We start from the raw sequence: 22,243 nt of genomic DNA, 5'->3' as shown, positions 1-22,243 counted from the left end.
TTAATTATTAATTATGTTAATTAATTATGTTAATTGTTTAATTAATTTTAGGTGTGTGTAGTGAAATTTATATGTGAAAATGGTGTGAAGTAATTAATTGTTTATTGAATATTTATTAAATAATGTATACATTAATTATAATTAATTAATTATTAATTGTAAAAGAGTAAATAATTTTAAGTTTGTGTTGTGGTGTTTATAAGTGTATATGGTGTGGAAGCTGTCAATTAATTAATTAATTAATTAATTAAAAAATACATTAATACATTATTTTTCATTAATTAAATAGTAAATATTAAATGTAATTGAGTAATTAATTTTAGGTGTGTAGGTGTTTGTTAATAGCAATATATTTAAATGTATATATTAATTATGTTTATAATCTAAATTAAATTTTATAATAAATTTGATAGTTGTTTTTTTTTTGTTTTGAGTTCCAGCGCTTTCCCTACTGTTGTTGCCCTGTGGAGTGGGAATAGTAATTTTTACCCCTACGCTTTCCAGCGCTTTCCCTACTGTTGCACCCTCTGGTGTGGGAATAGTAATTTTTACCCCTACGCTCTCCAGCGCTTTCCCTACTGTTGCACCCTCTGGAGTGGGAATAGTAATTTTTACCCCTACGCTATCCAATGCTTTCCCTACTGTTGCACCCTTTGGAGTGGGAATAGTAATTTTTACCCCTACGCTATCCAGCGGTTTCCCTACTGTTGCACTCACTGGAATGGGAATAGTAATTTTTACCCCTACGCTATCCAACGCTTTCCCTACCGTTGCACCCTTTGGAGTGGGAATAGTAATTTTTACCCCTACGCTATCCAGCGCTTTCCCTACTGTTGCACTCATTGGAGTGGGAATAGTAATTTTTACCCCTACGCTATCCAACGCTTTCACTACTGTTGCACCCTTTGGAGTGGGAATAGTAATTTTTACCCCTACGCTATCCAACGCTTTCCCTACTGTTGCACCCTTTGGAGTGGGAATAGTCATTTTTACCCCTACGCTATCCAGCGCTTTCCCTACTGTTGCACTAACTGGAGTGGGAATAGTAATTTTTACCCCTACGCTATCCAACGCTTTCTCTACTGTTGCACCCTTTGGAGTGGGAATAGTAATTTTTACCCCTACGCTATCCAGCGCTTTCCCTACTGTTGCACTCACTGGAGTGGGAATAGTAATTTTTACCCCTACGCTATCCAACGCTTTTCCTACTGTTGCACCCTTTGGAGTGGGAATAGTAATTTTTATCCCTACGCTATCCAACGTTTTCCCAACTGTTGCACCATCTGGAGTGGGAATAGTAATTTTTACCCCTACGCTATCCAGCGCTTTCCCTACTGTTGCACTCACTGGAGTGGGAATAGTAATTTTTACCCCTTCGCTATCAAATGTTTTAACTACTAATGTTTTTATATTGTTATTAAATGTATATATAAATATTTTTATATACTTTTATGTGTTAAATATATGTATATGTACACATTTATTAAGTTTATATTGATTTAATTTAGTTAATTTGTTATAAATAGTTCAAATATAAATGTAATGTAATTTATTTTGTTAATAATATTAATATTTTTTAATTATTTAATTTAAGTTATAATATTTATTAAAGTCAATATTTTTTACATCTATATTTATTACATCTATATTTTTGAGTCAATATTTATGTACTTCCTGTTTAAGTATAGGGAGTCGATATTTTTGTAATCAATATTTTGTAATCAATATTTTTGTAAACTATATTTTTGTTATCGATATTTAAACATGGAACACCACAACGCTATTGGCCAATTTCCCTAATAGATGCCACAGCCAAGATTTTAGGTAGAGTCTTGCTTGATCAACTAGAAACCTGGGACAGTGAAAAAGCCATTCTAACAGATGCACAATCTGGCTGTTGAGAGGGTTTAAGCAGTGTTAATCAATGCCTGAATCTAAACTTAATAATGAGCAAGTATGTGGCTGTTAAGGGGGATGTCTATTTTTGGCATTCAAGACTTAAGTGCAGCATTTGATAACATAATAAGGGGGACATTGTGGACCATGCTTCTAGCCCAGGGTGCCAAACCAAGGTTATTTATCTTTTAACCCTGCTGTGTACAGATGTGGAAGGTAGGATTAGCTATGCAGAAAGTGCAGAGTGTATTCCCTATATTAAGATTAGAAAGGGTGAAAGACAAGACTGTGTGCTGGCACCCTTTCTTTTCAGTTTTTATATTAATGGTTTAGAGCCCTGTCTGTTTGAACCGCAGCCGGCCCAACCAGGGTGGGGGCATGTAACTTGCCGATACTTATGTACAAAGATGACTGTGTCCTCTTGGCTCGTACAGGGAGGGGGCTACAGGAAATTCTTAATAGTTTTGTGAGTTTTATGACTGATATGGAATACGCACCTGCCGGTCCGCGATCATACTAATCCTATGCTCAGTAGATCCGCAACTCATTTGCAGAGCAGCCAAATTCATTGACAATTTCGAGAAAAAACAAAGAACTCTGGCAAAATTTGAATCTGGAACACGTGCTCTTTAAAAAAAAAAAAAAAGACCCATTCATTTTATAACTTTTTATTACACAAACAGTAATGTAAATCCTCTGTATTTTTGTATATTGTCGTATAATACTTTGTAATGGTTTTTACTAACTATACAATAAAGTGTTTTACTGACTGATTTGGGACTCTGCACAAATAAATCTATAAATCGTATACAATTGTTTGTGGGCAGACACAAAGAAGGCTTTTTCCCTTTTCTATTGATAGAACAGCTCTTAAATGTGTTTCCACGGTCACGTATCTAGAAGCACCATTTGGCAACAAGAATAGAAGGCTGCACCTTAAGCGGATTAGGGTAACACAGTTTGGACAGGCAACTGTGTCCTTATGTAAGTTTGTTGCCAAACTAGGATCTATACCCGAGAGAAGCAGCATTGACTATCTACAAAGTTAAACCGATTTATGTCGCTACCTATGGGGCTGGGGTGTGGGGGGCACTCTGATCCTTCACACCATCAGGGGACTGAAAACAAGTTTTTATGGATGTTTATGGCCCCACCTCCCTGCATCCCTGCCACAATAGTGCATGAGGAGCTTAGCCTAAACTTTACAATTGACCTAGTGAGGATGGAGCCACTTTATTTGTGGTTGTCAGTCTGATGTAGGCCAGAAGCTCATCTGACGCAACTCAATGATTGCTTGAATCTAGCTGGGGTACAAGAGATTAGTTGGCTAAAGTTTATGCAACAAGAGCTTGATGCCATCGATAGGTCTGTCTTGCTCCACAATCCGAAGTCTGCAGAAGCTAGAACCTACACCATGAGAAAAGGAGGATTACTAAGTCCGATGAGTAGAATAAGGTGGGAGTCTGGTTCAAAGAAAGACATGGTGGTGGCCTCCACCCTCTTTTTACAACACCCTACATTGAGCCCTATCTGCTAAAAGTTCCACAACATCAAAGATTTCATTTGTTAAGGTTTAGATTGGGATTGGCTCCTCCTTTGGTGTCCTACCCCTCTAAAGTGTTTGCTATTAAATATCTCATACCCTGTCGATATGATTCTACTCCTACGCAATTGCAGTTACATATGTTTTTCTTGTCTGATATTTATAGGCCGCAAATAACTCAGAATCTCCTATCTTTACTAAGAACACTAAATATTAGGAGGTGTACCGAGGGTCTGGGCCATCTGCAATTACTTCACATAACAGTATACAGATTTATTTCCTTGGCTATTAAATGTGGATGAATTTTGAAGAAATAAGAGTAGTATATGTGTGAAGGGTTTTAGTTTTAGGGATATTTATTAAATATTTATCGTTTAAAGTGAGTATTATATTCTGACCTTGTAATGAACCGAGGATTTGTTTTGCATGATTACCTATGTGTATTAGTAATTATAAGTTGAGGTAAGTAGCTTTTTAGTGTTTTTTAAGCTGGGTTTATTTCCTTGCCAGAAATTCTTACGAGGTGCAGTCTAGAATAGAAGCTGTGACATGAAGTATATTTTAAACTGAGCAGAGAATTTTAATTGATGGGAAGTTTTTTGATTATCAGTATATTCTTCAGCTGGAAATGTCTTTTTTTATGCACATCTTCTGATTGTTTAATTTTACCCATTTCAAATGTTTGTATGTTTTTATGGTTGTTGCAAAACCAAATAAAGCTTATTAAAGAAAGAAAGAATAACATCAGTCACACATGCTGCGACAGCATGACGGTGCGGCGCCTAGAAGAATGGTCCCTACAAATGAAGGAATTTTTGGCCTTTGTGTCTGTTCCATATAACAGATGCAGGCAGGGGGGCAAAGAAGCTGTCAGAAGTCACACAACTTGTGCACCACATATGAGGTTATGCACATTTAGTGTGCCCCCCCCTAGAGTGAACCTCTGAAGGGCAGTTCCAGAATTTCTGGGATCTCCAGACATCCCCCTGCAGCAGGTGAACTAACAGGCTGCATTGGTCTGCAAGGGAATGCCTGCTTCCCCTTTAACTTGAGGCTGTGTCACCACCTGCAGTGAATGGTATTTCTCCATCTGTGAGGCCGATGTTCAAAATTAGGCACTTTAGGCTTTATATTGTTCTGAAACTGCTACATAAATAGGCCAATAAGGCAATTTATGAATTAAAAGCTTGTATGACAGATTTCTGTTGATTCAGAGAGTGCACATTTGAGCTTCACGCTTACAGTAGCTAATTGACTATTGAGAACATTAAAAAAACCCTCCTAAACTATTAAGTAGTTATGCTTAATTAAATTACTATTTCAAAGAGCCACTGAATGATTTTTCCTTGGGGTGTCATGGAAAATCATGGGTGCCACTACAAGATATATTTTGCCACAAGGATATTGTACTCCTCTGAGTTTTGCTTTTGTGTGAGAATTAATTAAATTTCATGTCTGTGCCGTCACACTCGATTTATCAACACCTCAAAGCTAAGGGCCTTATTGTAAAGTGAGGATAAATATCGATTCCTGGGCAAAGAAGAGTTTTTCTAGGATTCCAAATTCTGAATAATGGATATTGAGCCTGGGAGGAATTCATAGAAGTGACAAAAAAGCTCTGCTGTGCTACACGGAGTTCCACAAGCGGCAGAGTGCATTAGGGTCATGCCAGTCACGATGATTTTGAGCACCTGGGGGCAGATTTATGTTAACTGGCGGATCCCCAGGGATGCGCCAGTTAATGTGCGCCACAGTGCGCCACAGCTCCGCCACCCATGGTGCGCCGCATTTGTAATGCTGCGCACCATGGTGCAAAAACGGCACAGATGCATGACGCATCTGTGCCGGAAAGGTGGCGCATTGTTGGAGTTGCGTCGCAAGCGCGACGCAGCTCTAGCAAGGCTCGGGGGTGCCCCATCTTCACAATGCTGCGTCAAGACCTAAGCCTGCTTCAAGCAGGCGCTGGGTTTTGACGCAGCATTAGCCTGAAAGTGACTGAGTGAAATCTCATAGATTTAACTCAGCCACTTTCAGGAGGCGTTCCTGCACAGGAACGCCCCCCCCTGCGCAGGAACGCCTCCTTATGGCGAAGGCTTTACAATGTGACGCATCTCCTAGATGCGTCACGTTGTAAATAGGGCGCATTGTTTGCGCCGCCGTTGCGTCAAATAAAGTGATGCAATTGCGGCGCAAAGAGGCGCAAAGGCATCATAAATCTGCCCCCTGGTATTTGTCCGCGCTGTAAAACATCGCAAACGGCACCATGCACAGCGCAAGAGGGCGCAGCTGCCTATCTGCTGCCCGAGAACATTTTCTGTGCGAGCACCAGCTTACTCAACCCAAACAGAAAATTTCTCAACGCGAGTGGTGGCGACTTGCTGCAACCACTCGCCTTGAGAAATCCGAACACTTGCGTTAAGAAATCTCACCAGGAGGTTGATTTTCCACACTTGCACTCACCAACTATCCCTTGGTGATCACAAGCAAGGAAAAATCTTGCCAGGAGGTGGTTTTTCCTCACTCATGCTCGCCAACTTGACGTTGATGAGCGAGAAACAAAACTCAGCACAGCAAGTTATCGGGAACTCCACATGCCTCGTGGAATGCAGAAAACTCTACAAGCTCTGCAAACGGAGCGGAGTTCACCACCCAGGGTTAATGAGTATGTCAACCATACCTCTGCAATATTCCTCTAGCAAATTTCGACAAGTCAGACAAATATATAAGTATGTTGGATGGGAAAGGGTGGAAAATGTCAGGTAGATTCTGATACATGCAGAATTTGGAAAGGAAAACACTGATTCCTCAGATAACTCCCCATTTCATGTTTTGTAGTGAAGGCTTGGAATATGAGATATGTACTGCTCTTGATGAATACCTCACCGGAAGATATTGATATTACAGTGTGTGGTAAATACCTCCCTCTTTACTGGGTGACCACTAGCTCTGAAATCATCATGTTAGTGAAGTAACTCAATTCATCATTCATATCGTGATTTCCGACCACATTGGTCAGTGATCTGCCATTGACACGATAAGCCCAAGCTACTGTATGTGAGGGAGTTGTTTAACTGGAAATAGAATTTTATTCGAACTCGCTTCACCCACTTATCTGCCATTGCGTAAGTGCAATATTCACAACTGTAAAATCTCTTTGGCAGCCACAGAAAATGTGAATATTAGACAGGAAATCACTGTAGTTCTAAGGCAAACGATTTTTACAGCATTCTTGATTTTTGTGACGCGTCTTTTATCTCTCCGAGAATGGGAGTATTTTTAGTAAGCAGGATACAGTCCTGCAGCTCTTCCAAGGAGGAATGCTAAGTTCAAATGGGTCATTTTAGAGCGCCAGAATGGAACAGAGGAACGCTAATGTTATCCAAGGATTTAACCCAGGCAGGAGGAAGTTAATACTTCATACCATTTATGAGGATTATTTTAAAATGATGGTTTATGGAATAAAACGATGTACGAGTATGACCAGATAGACTACATTGTAAGATATATGTATGGAATTAGTAGTAAACAGAGCATGCCATTGTCTGAGATAATAAAACTTGCACTTAATACCACACTTTTTCTATATCTAAGTGGCACAAATAACAATGTTACATTCACGGAGTTTGTTGTGTACAGTTTACAGGCCGTTGGGGAACAAGGGACTTGGAAGGCGAATTCGACCTCATGACCTACTGGTCACCACTTTGTTCAACTAATTCAACTGCCTTTCCAGCAAATAATGATAGTTTATGACTGTTTCTTTGGACCACTCACAACACAAAGCAGGAGGAAACTTCTATAGGACGTCGCAGGAGGGATGGCACTGAAGGGGATGACAGCATTCACACAGTTATGTGATAATACAATTATTGACCCTGAGGGGGGTGGATGAAATGACACAAATCACACAGTTGAGTGGTAATAAAGTTATTGGCCTTGGAGTCAGTCCTACAATGCTCTATCACCAGTGGCTCAAATTTGTAAGGTAGGTTGGTTGTAGGTCAATCAATACCTGACATTATTTAATGGCTCCAAGTTCAGTAATTCCACGATGTGTTTTACAACTTTGGAATTTTTAAACACTTTATTGAAAGTAAATGTAAATGTGGGGTATTTGTAAAGCGCACTGTTACTCTAACCGAGTGTCCTGGCGCTGCAGACCGCTGGGGAACCCGTCCTGGTTTTCCCTGTGAGATGGTCCCTTACTGGGTATCTCCAGGGTGAAACCAGGCATCCCTGGCGTCTGTGGGGGGCCGTTGTAGAGATGAGGCAAGCTTAATGCCCAAAGTTACCGAGTGTGTTCCCAGGTTAGAGTAGGCACTGAGGCGAGAATTATCAAGTCCGTTGACCCCTGGTCCATGACCCTGCCGCGTCGGGAATTGAACCCTGGTCCCGGGCCGTTCTCTGCTTACAGGTCTGCCGCCTCTAACCAGTGAGCCACACCTCTCCACTAGGCTACAAAATTGTAATGTTTATTTTTTGTTTTTCCATGCTTAAATTGGAACATTCATCCCACAGTGGACCTAATGTTCTAATAGCATTATAACTCTTCAACTATTGACAATGCAACTCCCTCCTTTTTCATTGATCTGTGTCTGTGGCTCAGTCTCAAAACCCAAAGAGAGGGTAATGAATGGCTAATACTGCCCTCATCAGCAGATTTTAAAGACATTACTTGATTCGATCCATGTCTCCCCATTCTATATGTGAACTCTATTTTATGCATTTCCTACTGAACAAGAAAATGTTAACAGTTTCAATGTCATATTCATCTCAGTCTGGTGGTCTTACTGAAGTAGAAAATACTTTCAAAAATAATTTGTAGTTTCGAACGTAATCACAATAATATGACGATAGTACAACCTTGATTCTTCCCTAGTTTGATAATAATGTTAGTTACGTACAGGACCACTCAGCAGAAAGACTATAGAAGCAAGAATTATACAATAATACACTTTATTACATGGTACAGACTATCAGAACTGCGGGTGGAAGTAAAGGCAGTGACATGCGAAGAACATTGACTACTTTCCAAAAGAGATTTTATTACTAAGAGTGCATAAGGACCATTTTGCTTTTCAAAGTTCGCTACATCAGAAGCCATAAAAGGGTTATAAATAAAGAAATAAAAGGGTTAGAAATCAATTTATAGCTGTTAATTTAAGAGATGCATTGATCATTTTCGTGCAAACTGACCACATATTTTTTATTTCAAAAGCTCAACTTGCAGATTATGTTTTTTCAGGCCGAGCTCTGATCTTCGACGGCCGCCTGGACGTGAGCGGACCTCTACGGCAAGCGAGAAGGGGAGCCCGTCTATGGAGTCCACGAAGGAGACACGGTATTGCGCAGTTTGCAGTGACTACGCCTCGGGGTACCACTATGGGGTCTGGTCCTGCGAGGGCTGCAAGGCCTTCTTCAAAAGAAGCATTCAAGGTAATGGACGGGTGGGATTCGAGAAAATGAAATGTCCTGATTGAATATTCACGTTGCGAATATGATAATCAATTACGATTCACTATGTTAAGTATTTTATTGTATTGTAATTGCATTTATATAGCGCTTACTACCCCTGACGAGGCGTCGAAGTGCTTTTTCGGCGAGTAGCACACTACTCCGGGACCCATAGAGGATTAGAGTTGAATTAGTATAGTGAAACATGCAAGTACATTTTAAGTGGTGGATAGGTTAGTCAGTTATTTGGATTTGGAATGATAGCAGAAGGATAGAGGACAAAGATTTGTATTTATATAGCGCTTGTTGACGCACGCTTTTCAGGAAGCCTACAAAGGATTAGTGGTGAATTAATATGGTGAAATATGAAGTAATTTCAGTGGTGGATAAGGATCAGTGCAATAAGTATTTATTATACACTAGGGCCCTTTATTGAAAAGGTTGGTGGCAAACTGACAATCAAGGTAACCCGATAGAAATTAAACACCAACTACCATCAATGTCATTAAGAAAAATAATTAGCATTTTCTTTGAATCCACTGCCCATACAATTGGTCCACGATAAAAGAACACAATTAATGTAGTTCTTTCTCAAAAGGACAGGTAAAGCCAGCGGAAATTAGTAACCGACCAAATACAGCACACTATTCACTAGGAATGGAGCATATTTACCACCATAAGGCATTTTAGTGAATACACAGTAAAACTGCCAACTTTTAACTCCTGCAGGTATTATAAAGTCCAATTAAGTAGGCACATAACTATTAGGTTTTAAATTGGATCTCACTACTCAGTCCCCCAGCACGTGGGAAACTAATCCATGATTAATACCACGATCGAATACATTTAGATACTTTATGTTTCTGTAAATTTGACAGAACTAACTGAATACAGTGTGCCAAGAAAGTACTCGTAAGTCGCAGACGGTTTTAAAATTGGAAAAACGTCTGTTGGCCATAGCCTGTGTCATATTGCTATACCTATCGCACTGTAAATGTCCAATGTCACCTCATATCACTAAACCTATTTCTTGCGCAGTTCATGACGTCATACTATAGCAAGTTTGAACATGTTAAAATGTTGATTTCTTGTATATGACGCAGTACCCTCTGAATTGTTTCTAGTTACTTCTAATGTTTTGTAGATAAAAGAAATGAGACAAAGATAACATTATTTGCCCGGGTTCAATCAACTGGTATATATTTGATGGGAAGCCAGATTTCCTCAGGCAAACCCTGCAAAGTTTTCATTTACACTGTGGCTCCACCAAGTGTTAATAACTGAACATGGGCATTCCTTGCCTCCCATGACTAAGAACAGTGATACATATACCTCACACCCAGGAGGGCATGAAAAAGGCACTGGTGTGGCAGAAATCCCTTGCCAGGGTCTCCAATTGTGTGGTTAACCACTTATGGCCCTAGTACGTTGTTGGGCAGTGTTTCCTTCACCCGACAGCGGCTCTGTCAAGGGACCGACCGACACCTGGCGGGCGGTCCCGATCGAGTAATTAGGATGCAACCGATGCCTATACTTTACAATGGGATCATGCATTCTGTCCGGAATACATGCTCGATTGTAAAATAGGAAGTTCAGTTCATCCCTGCACCGCGTGGCAGGCACCTCAAGGTGCCTTTCATGGGGTGCGGGTATAAACAGCGGAGCACCATAGGTACCCTCTCAGCCTACCACTGGATGCCGTGCACCCATGGGGGCCCTGCTGGGGGTGCACCAAAGTCGAGTTCCAACAGCCTTTCTGTGTCGGAAAGGCTGGCACAGAAAGGCTGTCGGAATCCAACATTGTAGGAAAGGCAGGCATGGAAAGGCTGTTGAAATCCAACATCGTAATCCTGTGGGCGGAAAGAGCCACTCTTAGAATTGCTGAAAGCATTCCGACTGGCGGACGGGCTCTCCAAGCTCATCAAAGCCAATCGGAATGACCGGTCACTTTCCTTTCTGACCGACTCCATTGTAATGGGTCGGTGGGAAAGGAATTGGACCGGCAGACTACGATGTGGTCGGAACATCTCCAACCAACAGTCGGATCGGCTCCGACCGACAGTCAGAGACGTTTCTGACCGCATCGTAATTTGCCCCGAAATTGTTAAACATGACAGCTGCCATCCTAAGGTTACTATAAACAACAATCGGGGTTTCTCGGGTAGACAGTAATTTCTTTGTAATTCTTTATATTTAAAAAGGTGATTGAAATGTACAAGAAACACACAGAAGGACATATAAAGTATATTATTATCAAAAATGAGCAAAATATTTACTGTTTGTTTTTTGCTTATTCATACAATGGGTCAACAATTGCCACGCATAATCAAAATGAACAAAGCTGTCCGGTAATTCAATTGATAAAAACGGCGCATGTGAGCGTGTTCATAGTGACATAGTGAGTATAGTGCAAAAGTGACAAATTCTGTGTATTTATACACAAGAGTGACATAATACTGTACATATATTTACAACAAAAACAGGTCCAGTTACAAATTCAAAAACAATCGCCCTTAGCCTAATGATTCTATAGATTCTGTGCTAGAAGGGTATTCTCGGACATGGATGGACAAGAAAACCATCGACGTTTCAACCCTAACAAACAGCCTAAGTTGAGGAGGTTAAAAACAGGACAGGAGTACAATAGGACAGCCGGATATTAGAAAGTAGGCAGACTCCCAATTGACGAGTTCAGTCTAGTGGTAGAAGGCACCAGTGGGATCATCTATCTGGACATCCATAATCGAATTCTGAATGTCTAGGAGAATCACGACACTCCAAGCCAGATTGTCTGAAGTGGTTCAGATGAGAAGTCGAATGACAAATAATGTCGCCCTTGTGGTCAGTGGAAATCTGACAGAATCACGCCAAGACGTAGCAGTAAATGTCAGACGAGGCATGTCTGTTTGATTGAGGCATCATTCAGTCTTTTTTGACACCAGACAAAATGTATCCATTGAGAAAATTTTTCAGATTGCCTTAAAACTGCCTGTAGGGTGGCATGGCACAATATGAGTATCTTGCCTAAAGTCATTGTGTGGCTGGCACTTAATTTGACATTTTGCTAGCAAAAGAGACGCCTTTCTTCTCTAGGTGAGTGCCTCCATCAGCACGGATTGCTCAGTAAAAATTGAATATTTATCATATGCTCATTTATTTATATATTTATTTGGTTTTAGTATGTATGTAACACATACTATAGGGTACTAAACCAGACAGAAACAGAAGTGTGAAAGATGTATTGGGTATTGATGGTTTCAAAGAGCAGCACATGATCATCTATCCAACAATGCTAAGAACTTGCATTAAATTGGGCTTAAGAGTAACACACCAGGAATTTTTAGGTATTTTGAGGTTGTTTATATTTAAATACCACAGGTTCTGGGAATGCTGCAAATTAAAATTGTTAATTTGAGATGGCTGGTGACATAACCTTAGCCCATATTCTGGTTTATTGCAAGAAGTGATCTGTATTAACCAGATCATCTCTGAAATATTTGGGTTAAATTCAGCGGGTAATGTGTGCTGCTGGTTGCCAGTGGGCATCATCAACACCTATTTAAGGAACGAGACTCTTTGTCACCTCTTGCTCTGCTGCGCTCTGCATCTTCCTTATCTTAAAAGGGCAGCAAATGAGTCCTTCTTTTATGTCCAATTCAAATTGCCTTCACCATTTCCTAGCACTGGCAGCCCTTCTTCTTCTTTCTCCGTGAACCACAGTGGGAACAGATGAAACTTTCTCTCTACTTGTCAGTGCCAATGCTGCTCATGGTGAAGCAGACTGTACATCCAGCTGGCAGGTAGCTAGGAAAGGGGATCAGAGGCTCCAGGAGGTTGTGCCACTGCAGGTGCAGGTAAGGCATACCTCCATTCATACACGCACTGCCTCCTCAGTCAACGTTTGGGGACCTACACTTATTTATGTATATATGTATAAATTAAGCACTGGTTGAATTTGATAAAGTGGTTCTCAGTAGAAATGGTTAGTCCTAGACCTGTCACGGAACATGGGCAAAATACCTGAGGCCTTATTTATGAAGGCCTTGCGCCGCCGGTGCGTCACTTTTTCCCATGTTAAAAGTGACGCACCGGCGGCGCAAGGCCTTCATAAATAAGGCCCCTGAGGCCTACTGATTACCCAAATCACATAAAAAGCCAGAGTCAGGCGGCACTCCCTAGTTTTACAGAAGGGGACTTTTGGGAGGAAACGGGATCCAGGTCCATCTAATTTTCCTGTACCCAGCAATATTGTTGAGTTTGGTTTCCTTTGAAATGATAAACGTGAGTACATCGAAAACATCACTGGACGTGATCAGTTTAGGAAAGAAAGCTAAATATAGCATTGAGTTTTGTAGTACAGTTTCTAGTTGTTATCGGAGACAAAGTAGTGCCCTGTGGGTATCCTTGGGTCACTTTAATAATGATGCATGTATGTAGTTACTTCTACACAAGCATGGGAGAGGAGATCTCCACTCATAAGCTTTCACCTTAGTATCTGGCCCGTCCGCAGCATTGCCTGTTACATCGTGTGTACCTGTTATTTTCCGAAGTTCAGTCTGCCGGGGGTGGCTTTGCAGTATCTGCCCTGCTTTGAAAAAGCAATCTGAACGGCAGAGTATAGTCACAGTAAATGTTCCCAAGTTGGGTGCAATGGCACGTCATTCAATCAAAGGTTAAAATGTCATTTAACCCATAGAATTCGCTAAAGGGACACTTGGCACTTGTAATGCATGATGCAAGTTTTTAATACCCATTCCTCTACAGAAGTTTTGGAAGCCTAGCAAACCTTTTGAGTAAGGACTGCATCGTTGTCGCCACCTTATATTAACTGGACTTTTCAATTGCAGGAGAATAACATTTGTATTAGGGCTTCTGAAAACGTTTTTAACCTTTTTAGCCACCCTGTCCATTGAAGGTCACCCCAATTGTTCTTCATTGGACATGAACACATATCCCAATCCCTTTTACCTCGTCTGTCCCAATCACTATATTCTAAAACACTGCACCTTGCTCTTTAGCAGATTAGCCTTCTAATTGAGTACATCTTGCGCCCAGCTAATAATGGCTGCTATGAGATCTAAATGTCGGAACTGAACAAGCTATATTATGTTTTGCGCAATTTTATCACTATTAAGTAGAATGTTGTTTTTATATTGTGATGGTTTAAATAACTTGAAACAAGAAAATGTATTTATCTCGCCAAAAATAAAGAAGTAGATTATAAGGGGAAAAGGAGGAAAATATGGATTAAGATGAAGAAGCAAAATAAGTTACTCTTGGCATGTAGTGGTAAGACATCCCAAAAAGAGGGATAGAATAGAGGCAGGGACAAATAAGTCTCCTTATATTATTAGGAATGTTAAAGGGAAGGTGAATACAGTAAGTCATGATGAAACCTCAGTTGATACTTGTAATTATGGGAAGGGTCATAGGAAGCCATCCGGCATAATGGTGAATGCAAAAAAATGCCTAAGTGACAAAGTTAAATGTTATAAGATCAGATAATGTCTTGAAGAAGCAAGGCAATAGGGAATTGGGGAATGGATGAAATTATTGTATTTACATGGATGTTGGTAGTGGGGGAAGAAAGGGAGAAAAGTTGAGACCACTAAACAGAGGGGCCTCTTGCAAGTCTTCAAAAATTATGTAACCATCAGCCTTATTACCTCAAAATATTTGAAACATGTAGGATTTGTAAATGATTAGCACGGCGCAGAGTTTACAAAGGTCTGATTATTTCCCCCTTTGGGAGTGGAAGCAAAACAGGATTTGAATAAGAATAGATTATGGATATTTGGACTTGAGGAAATTATTTTGGGTTGAGTAGAGAGTTTCTAATGAATCATGCTGTCCTAACCACCAAGCAAATGTATGTATCTTGGCATACAAGATCAGAAAGACCCAACAAAGTCAAGTGAAATTTGGGGGAGGGAAAATTACAGTTACAGTACATAAGCTTGAGGATATGTGCATCATGTCAGACAATCGTTTTAGTGCCTTATGTACTGAGGCTGATATTACACCGCCACTAAGTGATATCCACTATGATGAAAGCACCCCGCATATCGTAAGGGTTTTATGTTGGAATTTTCATGGGATGAAGAGGCTAATGAAGTTAGGAAATATGAGAACATTTACACAAGGATATACTGAATTATGTTTTCACGAAACATTAGTTTGTGAGGATCAAGCCAATTTACCCATATTTGATTAATGTGTACATGTATATTAATTTGCCTACCCTAATATGCAGGGGAGCGTGTCAGGAGGTTTGATGAGCTTGCCATTCAACAAATATGCAATGGATGTTTTAGTATCTTAGAAGCCAGATGCAAAGGGGTCCACATCTCTGAAGTGAAATTATTTTTGAATACCACACAAGTTAAGTTTATTAGGCTGGTAAATGTATGTGTGTCACTGGGGGATAAGACGTACAATGATTGTCAGCTAGCTACACTTAAAGAAGATTTGTTTGTACTCGATTAACTCATTCCTTGCAGAGTCTGGTTATGCTTATGGGTGACTTTAACACCAAAATGTGTGGAAAGAGGATGCAAAGGGTGGCAGGGGAATATGGTATACCTCAAGCAGTATTCAATTAACTATCAATTACTACCTTTGATAAAAAAGATTTAAGGTGGTGCTACATAATCTGGGATTGATAGGACCGAATCGCCATTTTCAACTGGATAACCTGCAAAAAGAACCTTTACATTTGGGAAACAGGAGTGCCCCATTGATTTTGTGTGCATTACCATATGGTATTTTGATTTAAGGTCTGACTTTAGGGTAATATACAAGAGTGGCATTGACCCTTTCCTCTTAAATGTGAATCTTAAGCCAGAAATAGATAGGGTACTAGATCCTCTATCCCATTTCAAGTGGAGTGCTCTAGAAGGTGTGTAGGTTGTTTGGGAGAGAGGCAAATTGAGCTTATTGCTTAATAACAAAACATGTATAGAAATCAATAGATCAGGATTGGTGGCAGGTAATCTTTGTAACTGGTATAAGGAACTTCTGTTAAAAGTGTTCGCATGCTTGAAGGTTGAGTATAAGAATGCAAATGGTATGCAAAACACAAAATTCCAGCCGAAAAAAAGGGCTAAGATGGTTTGATTTGCAGTGTCAAATACTAAAGAGTAAACTGAGATGAACGAGATTGGGGAAAGATGGGCCCTTAGACAGGTACCACAAGGGTAAAACAGGAATACAGGTCACTAATAGGGTAGAAAACAAGGAAATTCTATACAGGAAAAAATGCCAAATGATGTTAAGGTGATCCAGACTAAAAACTCCCAAATATTTTGGAAACTAGTGCAAGATGGCACGAATGTATGTCATTACATCGCATACTAATACCACGCATGCCATTACAACGCAAGTATTAGTACGCAATGTCAATGACATTGCATGCCATAACATCGCATACTTTTACCACGAGTATGCTTTTACCACACATGCCATTACAACGCAAAGGCATGTGTGGTAAAGCTATACTTGTGGTAAAAGTTTGCAAGGTAAGTAACATCCCTATCCCTACACCTACACAACAGACTACTCCCACCCCTACACTGCCCCAACCCAAAAACACTGCCACACTACTACACTACCCACACAACTCCCACTCTTACACTACCCTAAACCACTACTACACTACCCACACAACTCCCACCCTTACACTACCTTAAACCCTAAAACACTACTACGCTACCCACACTACTCCCACCCTTATACTACCCTAAACCCTAAAACACGACAACGCTACCCACACTATTCCCACCCCTACACTACCCTAAAACCTAAAACACTACTACGCTACCCACACTACTCCATCCCTTACACTACCCTAAACCCTAAAACACTACGATAAACAAACACTACAACACTACACCACCATAAAACATAGATCACTACACTACATAAACACTACACTACCCTCCCCAATACACTACACTAAACAAACACGACAACACAACACACACTAAAATGTTTTTAAAAAACACACACACACACAACACAAACATTACCACACTACTTTTAAGCTACCCTAAACCCTACAAAAGTAACCCCCACCCCATGCACAAACCCCCTTACCTCTCTCCTATCCAGCATTGCGTCAGATCCTGCTTCCTCCTTCCTGCTTGCTTCACATCGTTGTGAGGAAACAGCCTAAGTTTCCTCACAACGACGTGAATAGCCGCCCCCGCCGCCGCTGCCGCCATTACACACTACATCGCATGCGTTGTAAAAGCGCATGCAATGTAATGGTATGCATGGTTTTTCCACGCATTGTAACATTGCATGCGTTGTAGCGCATGCGATGTAAAAGCAACGCGTGGTAAAACCCGCGTTGTAATGGCTGTTTCCCGATGGCACAGTCATGGACCCAATGAAAGTAAAGTACATGCTCCCTGAAATTCAGTGGACCGAATTTTTTGAACAGAGATATAATAAGGAGTTTTCACTGAAAAAAACATAGGTTTCAGGGGTGTAATAGTTAGCTGGACATTTCGCTCATACAAAACCATTGAAATTCCTCCGTTATAGCTAGTTCTGGTAACTATAACTCACGCGCCCGCAATGCACTGCTGATGATGTCACATATTACATCATTCATGACATGGTCAGTGACATCACTGATGACATCACTGATGACATCTCAAATGACATCACTGATGACATCATCCAGTGAATGTGGTTTAGTTTGAAATTTAAATATGTATTATATATATACCAATCTGTATTGAAGATTGAGTAGATATATCAATGTCTGGATGGAAGATTTACTAGCTGTCTGACTGTCTGTTTAAGTGAGTAATTAAAAGTGTCTCACTTAATACATGGATTAGTAACTAAACTATGTGAATGTGTGCATCACTGTCTCTGTTGTTGTATAACATGCCGCATCAGTTGGTCGCTAACTACATGATTGTGTATATTAGTAATTGATTAGTTAGGTGAGCATTGGTATGGGACACTGAGTTTGTGTATGTGGTTGGATAGGTTGTGTGTAACTCTATGGATAGATGTGTGAATGGTTGATTGACTAGGTGTATAGGTTTAAGATTGCATGTGGAAACAGTTGTTTGGGTGACTGAGTGTATTTATTTGTGTGTTGGTGACCGAATATATGTTTTAGTTGTACATCTTCAATGAAGTAAAAAAATAAAAAGTATTGTATGTGAGACTTGGTGTATATAAATACGTTTATTTAAGAGTCAGTGATTGTGAGAGTAACTATATGAATGAGTGTATAATTGTAATTGGGATTTTTAACATATTAACTATGAGTTACTATGTGTTTGAATAAATGAGGTGTTGTGTGTATAATTGTGTGAGTAAATTTAAGTGTGATTAATGTTTTTCATGAGTGAGTAGGATGACTACATAACCCAATAAGATGACTGCTGATGTGTCAATGTCTATATATGTGTATAAGTGCATTTCATAGTGTTCTATTAATTAGTGACTGCATATATAAGTGATTCTGTTTTTGAATGGGTAGTTGTGTGTGTAAACTTAGGAATCAGTGAGTGGGTATGTAGTAACTGGTATTGGTGTGTCAGTGGTTTCAAATATGGTACTCTTTATTTTACAATGAGTGATAAAAGGTTATACTAGTGTATGACGAGGTGTATCAGATTGGCACGTGGATGATGTCATCAGTGATGTCATCAGTGATTTCATTTGAGATGTCATCAGTGATGTCATCAGTGATGTCACTGACCATGTCATGAATGATGTAATATGTGACATCATCAGCAGTTCATTGCGGGTGCGCGAGTTATAGTTAGCAGAACTAACTATGACTGAGAAACTTCAATGGTTTTGTATGAGTGAAATGTTCAGCTAACTATAACACCCCTGAAACCTATGGTTTTTTCAGCTGAGGTTTTTTAAATGATAATTCCTAACTATAACCTGCTTGAAACCTATGTTTTTTCAGTGAATTTCAAAGGTTTTTTAAATGACAATTCCTAATTATAATGTTGACCAATTCCCCATATTTTCAACAAGAAACCAAATCTGCAGTGCTACCTAAAAAAACAAGCAATAGTTTCACTTACCACTAACAAATTAACATCAACATTAAAAGAGTGTAAGTCGACTATGTGCTGCATGAATTACATCCAACTCATACCCATATTTAAAGAGCAATAAGTGAGAGAGGTACTAATTATACACTTCCGACACCCAACAAAATCACAATACCCAGCGTCACCAACGCTACAACCACCCCTCCTCACCCCTCTCCCTCCACTACCTCGGAGGCAGCGCAAAACAGGACAACGGACCTTCCCAAGATAATATATCCCCTCAACAGCACACTAGCTCAATGTTCAGAGATGTGGTAACCAACTATGTACAAGGGAAGGAACTCGCACATCAACAATAATTTACACAATGCCAAGACTACCGGTGAAATGCAATATACAACTCACAATAGAAACTAAAAAAAAAATCTATTTGTAGATATACCATTGATAGGTGTGTACTGCATATTGGACGTAACCATATTATCTCAGACTCTGGGGAATATCTGGGTCATGTTGCTGTGTTGTCTCCCCCCTTGAAGCAGAAGCGGAGTGGGCTGATCCAACGTACGAAACTCCAGCGTAAGAGTATAAATAATTAGCCTACGCCTTGGGTGTGGTTCACTTCTGCAAAGAGAAAAGACTCTGCCACAGCAAAGGTCCTCACCCTGCCACGTGGCTGCCCCCATGACCACGGGCCTCTTCGATACAGGCCGATTGCGAACTCAGCGCAACAGCACCGCAGACTTATGTCTGTATCGACTACTGCCTTTAATCTACACTACGGACGGCAGGGTTCACAACTTGAATTCAGCTTTGGATCTACACTACGCACATCATTGAAGTTATCCTTCATTTATGTAAGATAGAGACAATTCTACACTATGTGCTCAGACTTTGTTAAAATAAGTTATAAAAATTCTTCGTCGGTATCTGTGGTGACTCCTGCCTTCGATCTACAGTGCAGTCAGTAGAGTTCACAACTTGATACCGGTAGCGCTTAAGCACTACAGACAACATTGAATTCAGTCTTGATTTAATTAAAGGAAAGACCATTTTACTATGTCCTCAGATTTTGTTAAAGTATGAACAATAGGAAATTCAGCCCTAATTTATTTAATGCAGAGACAATTCTACTATATGTCTTCAGATTTTGTTTAAATAAGTGACAAAAAGCATTCCTCCACGTCTGTGTCAACTACTGCCTTCGATCTACACTGCGGACAGCAGGGTTCACAACTTGAATTCAGCTTTGCATCTACACTACAGACAGTAGGGATTTCAGCCTTGATTTATTTATTGCAGAGACAATTATATTGTATTTATTCAGACTTTGTTAAAATAAGTGAAAAAAATTCTTCATAACATTATTGCTTCGGGTGCCACTAACTCTGTGTACCACTTATCATTGCTGGTTACACACATGCTAAATTACCAATACTTTGCAGCTCTAATCAAAGCTACGTGGCCGTGGGCTCTTGCTAACCGCTACCTCCTGCCTACACTGAGGTCATCAGAGCTCACAATTAAATAGACTCTTGATTCATTATTTGTACAGTACAATACCGAACTAAGTATAACAATTATCAAACCTATACAATATCCCTTTAGTATGCTTCCTTCAAAAACTTCTTTTATATCAGTTATAAATTTAGTTGAATAATAAAATTCATGCTGCAAGTGGAAAGGCACACTTAATGGCAATGTACACTGCAGACAGCACAGGCCACAATTTGAGCCTCACTTTTTCTTCATTGGAAACCTGATTTTCTCATAAATGTGAAAGTTGCTTTGTAATGGCTATCTGATGTATGACGATACAACGCATGCTATTACAACGCATTTTTTACAGCGCATATACTGATACAACGCAAAATTTTACAACGAAAATCATTACTATGCCAAATATATTTGAGCTTTTAATTTGGGTCACCTTTCTCTGCAACTATACTTTACTCTAGTCTTTTTCTTTTAAGTCCACTATAAATATACTTTGCAAATGCATTCTTTGTATCTTCGTAATATCTAAGCACGTAACCCGACTTGGGCATACACTGACAATATGACTCTGGACTAAGCATGAGCGAATTTTGCGGATCTCGCGTTCGCGAATTTTGCGGATTTGCGGATTCGCAATCCGCAAAATCCGCGAATTCCCGCGAATTTGCGGATTTTTTTTTTTTTTGTGTTCGCCCGTGTTTCTGCCAGTTCGCGAGGGTTTTGTACACTTTCGCAAATTGCGAACTTACCTGTCGGGTCGCAAGTTTCGCGAACTTGTTGTTTCTACGTGTCCAGCCTGTTTGGGACACTCTTCTTCATCACTGCCACTCTCTGTCACCACTGCCACTCTCTGACTACTCATGCCACCCTCTGGCCCACCCATGCCACCCTCTGTTTCATCACCACACCCTCTGGTTGTCCAGTGTACATTATTTTCGGCAAAGCAAAGCACACCTTCCCTGCCTCAAGTGACCTGAATTAATTTGGGGCTGATTCATGTGTCACAGAATATTTTTTTAGCTGGCACCTGCTTCCTTAGTGCGCCCTGATTAGTGATCTTTTGCACTTGCTAAGTGCTTTCATTGTTGCAAAATTAGTTACAACACCTGCCCTGCCCCAACTGACAATAATGAATTAGGGGCTGATTAATGGATTTTAACTTCCAGCCTGGCTCCTGCTTGTCTCCCTTAGCTGTAATTCAGGACCTTTGTGGCATATGTGTAACTATTCTGAGGTTCAGAGCAGGGTCACATACTAGTTTCAACTGGCAACTGAACTCTGGAGGGGCCCCTCAGGAAGCACTCCATGAAATGGCTACTAATGATGAGCCTGAACTTTTGAACCTGGTAAGTAGTTACTTTCAGTTTTGCTAAGATCGTATTTCTGCAATTTTGCACTTATTCGCGGGGCGCGAACTCACGCGAACAGTGCGAGCAGTGCGAGCAAAATCCGCTGCTCGCGGATTTGCGGATTTTGCGGGAAATTCGCAAATCTCGCGGATTGCGGATTTCCCGAAAATCCGCAAAATCCGCGAGCGGAACGGATTTTCCGCCCACGCCTACTCTGGACATGTTACGTTTTTAAGTTGCAAGTCAAAAATGTGCTGGGCTGTTCCTCACATTATCGAAAATCTTTTATCCATCAGCTGTTTTGTGAAGTGCAGGTGTGGTGCCAGAATAGTGTAGATGAGTGAGTGAGTTTAAATAAGGTTGGGCTGGGAGGCTCTAGATGCGGTTAAACGCATTTAATAACATGAGTTGCTAACGGGGTCATAATTACCAGTAAGGGACCTGTAACGGGATATTATAAGGTTAAC

The 22,243-nt window shown here is 40.3% G+C and overlaps 1 protein-coding gene across 1 annotated transcript in view; it reads left to right on the top strand.

Annotated features, from left to right (window-relative positions):
- The window catches only part of ESR1 (estrogen receptor 1), a 1,430,698-nt gene that overhangs the window by 80,254 nt on the left and 1,328,201 nt on the right, over positions 1-22,243 (top strand). The window contains exon 2 of the mRNA XM_086926875.1: positions 8,685-8,875. Coding sequence (XP_086783001.1) covers positions 8,685-8,875 — 191 coding nt within the window. The remainder of the gene's footprint in view (positions 1-8,684; positions 8,876-22,243) is intronic.

Source organism: Lissotriton vulgaris, chromosome 6 (genome assembly GCF_964263255.1).
Source record: "Lissotriton vulgaris chromosome 6, aLisVul1.2, whole genome shotgun sequence".
Lineage (NCBI taxonomy): Eukaryota > Metazoa > Chordata > Amphibia > Caudata > Salamandridae > Lissotriton > Lissotriton vulgaris.
Note: the sequence above shows the minus strand (reverse complement) of the source record. Positions and strands in the feature narration are given on the sequence as shown.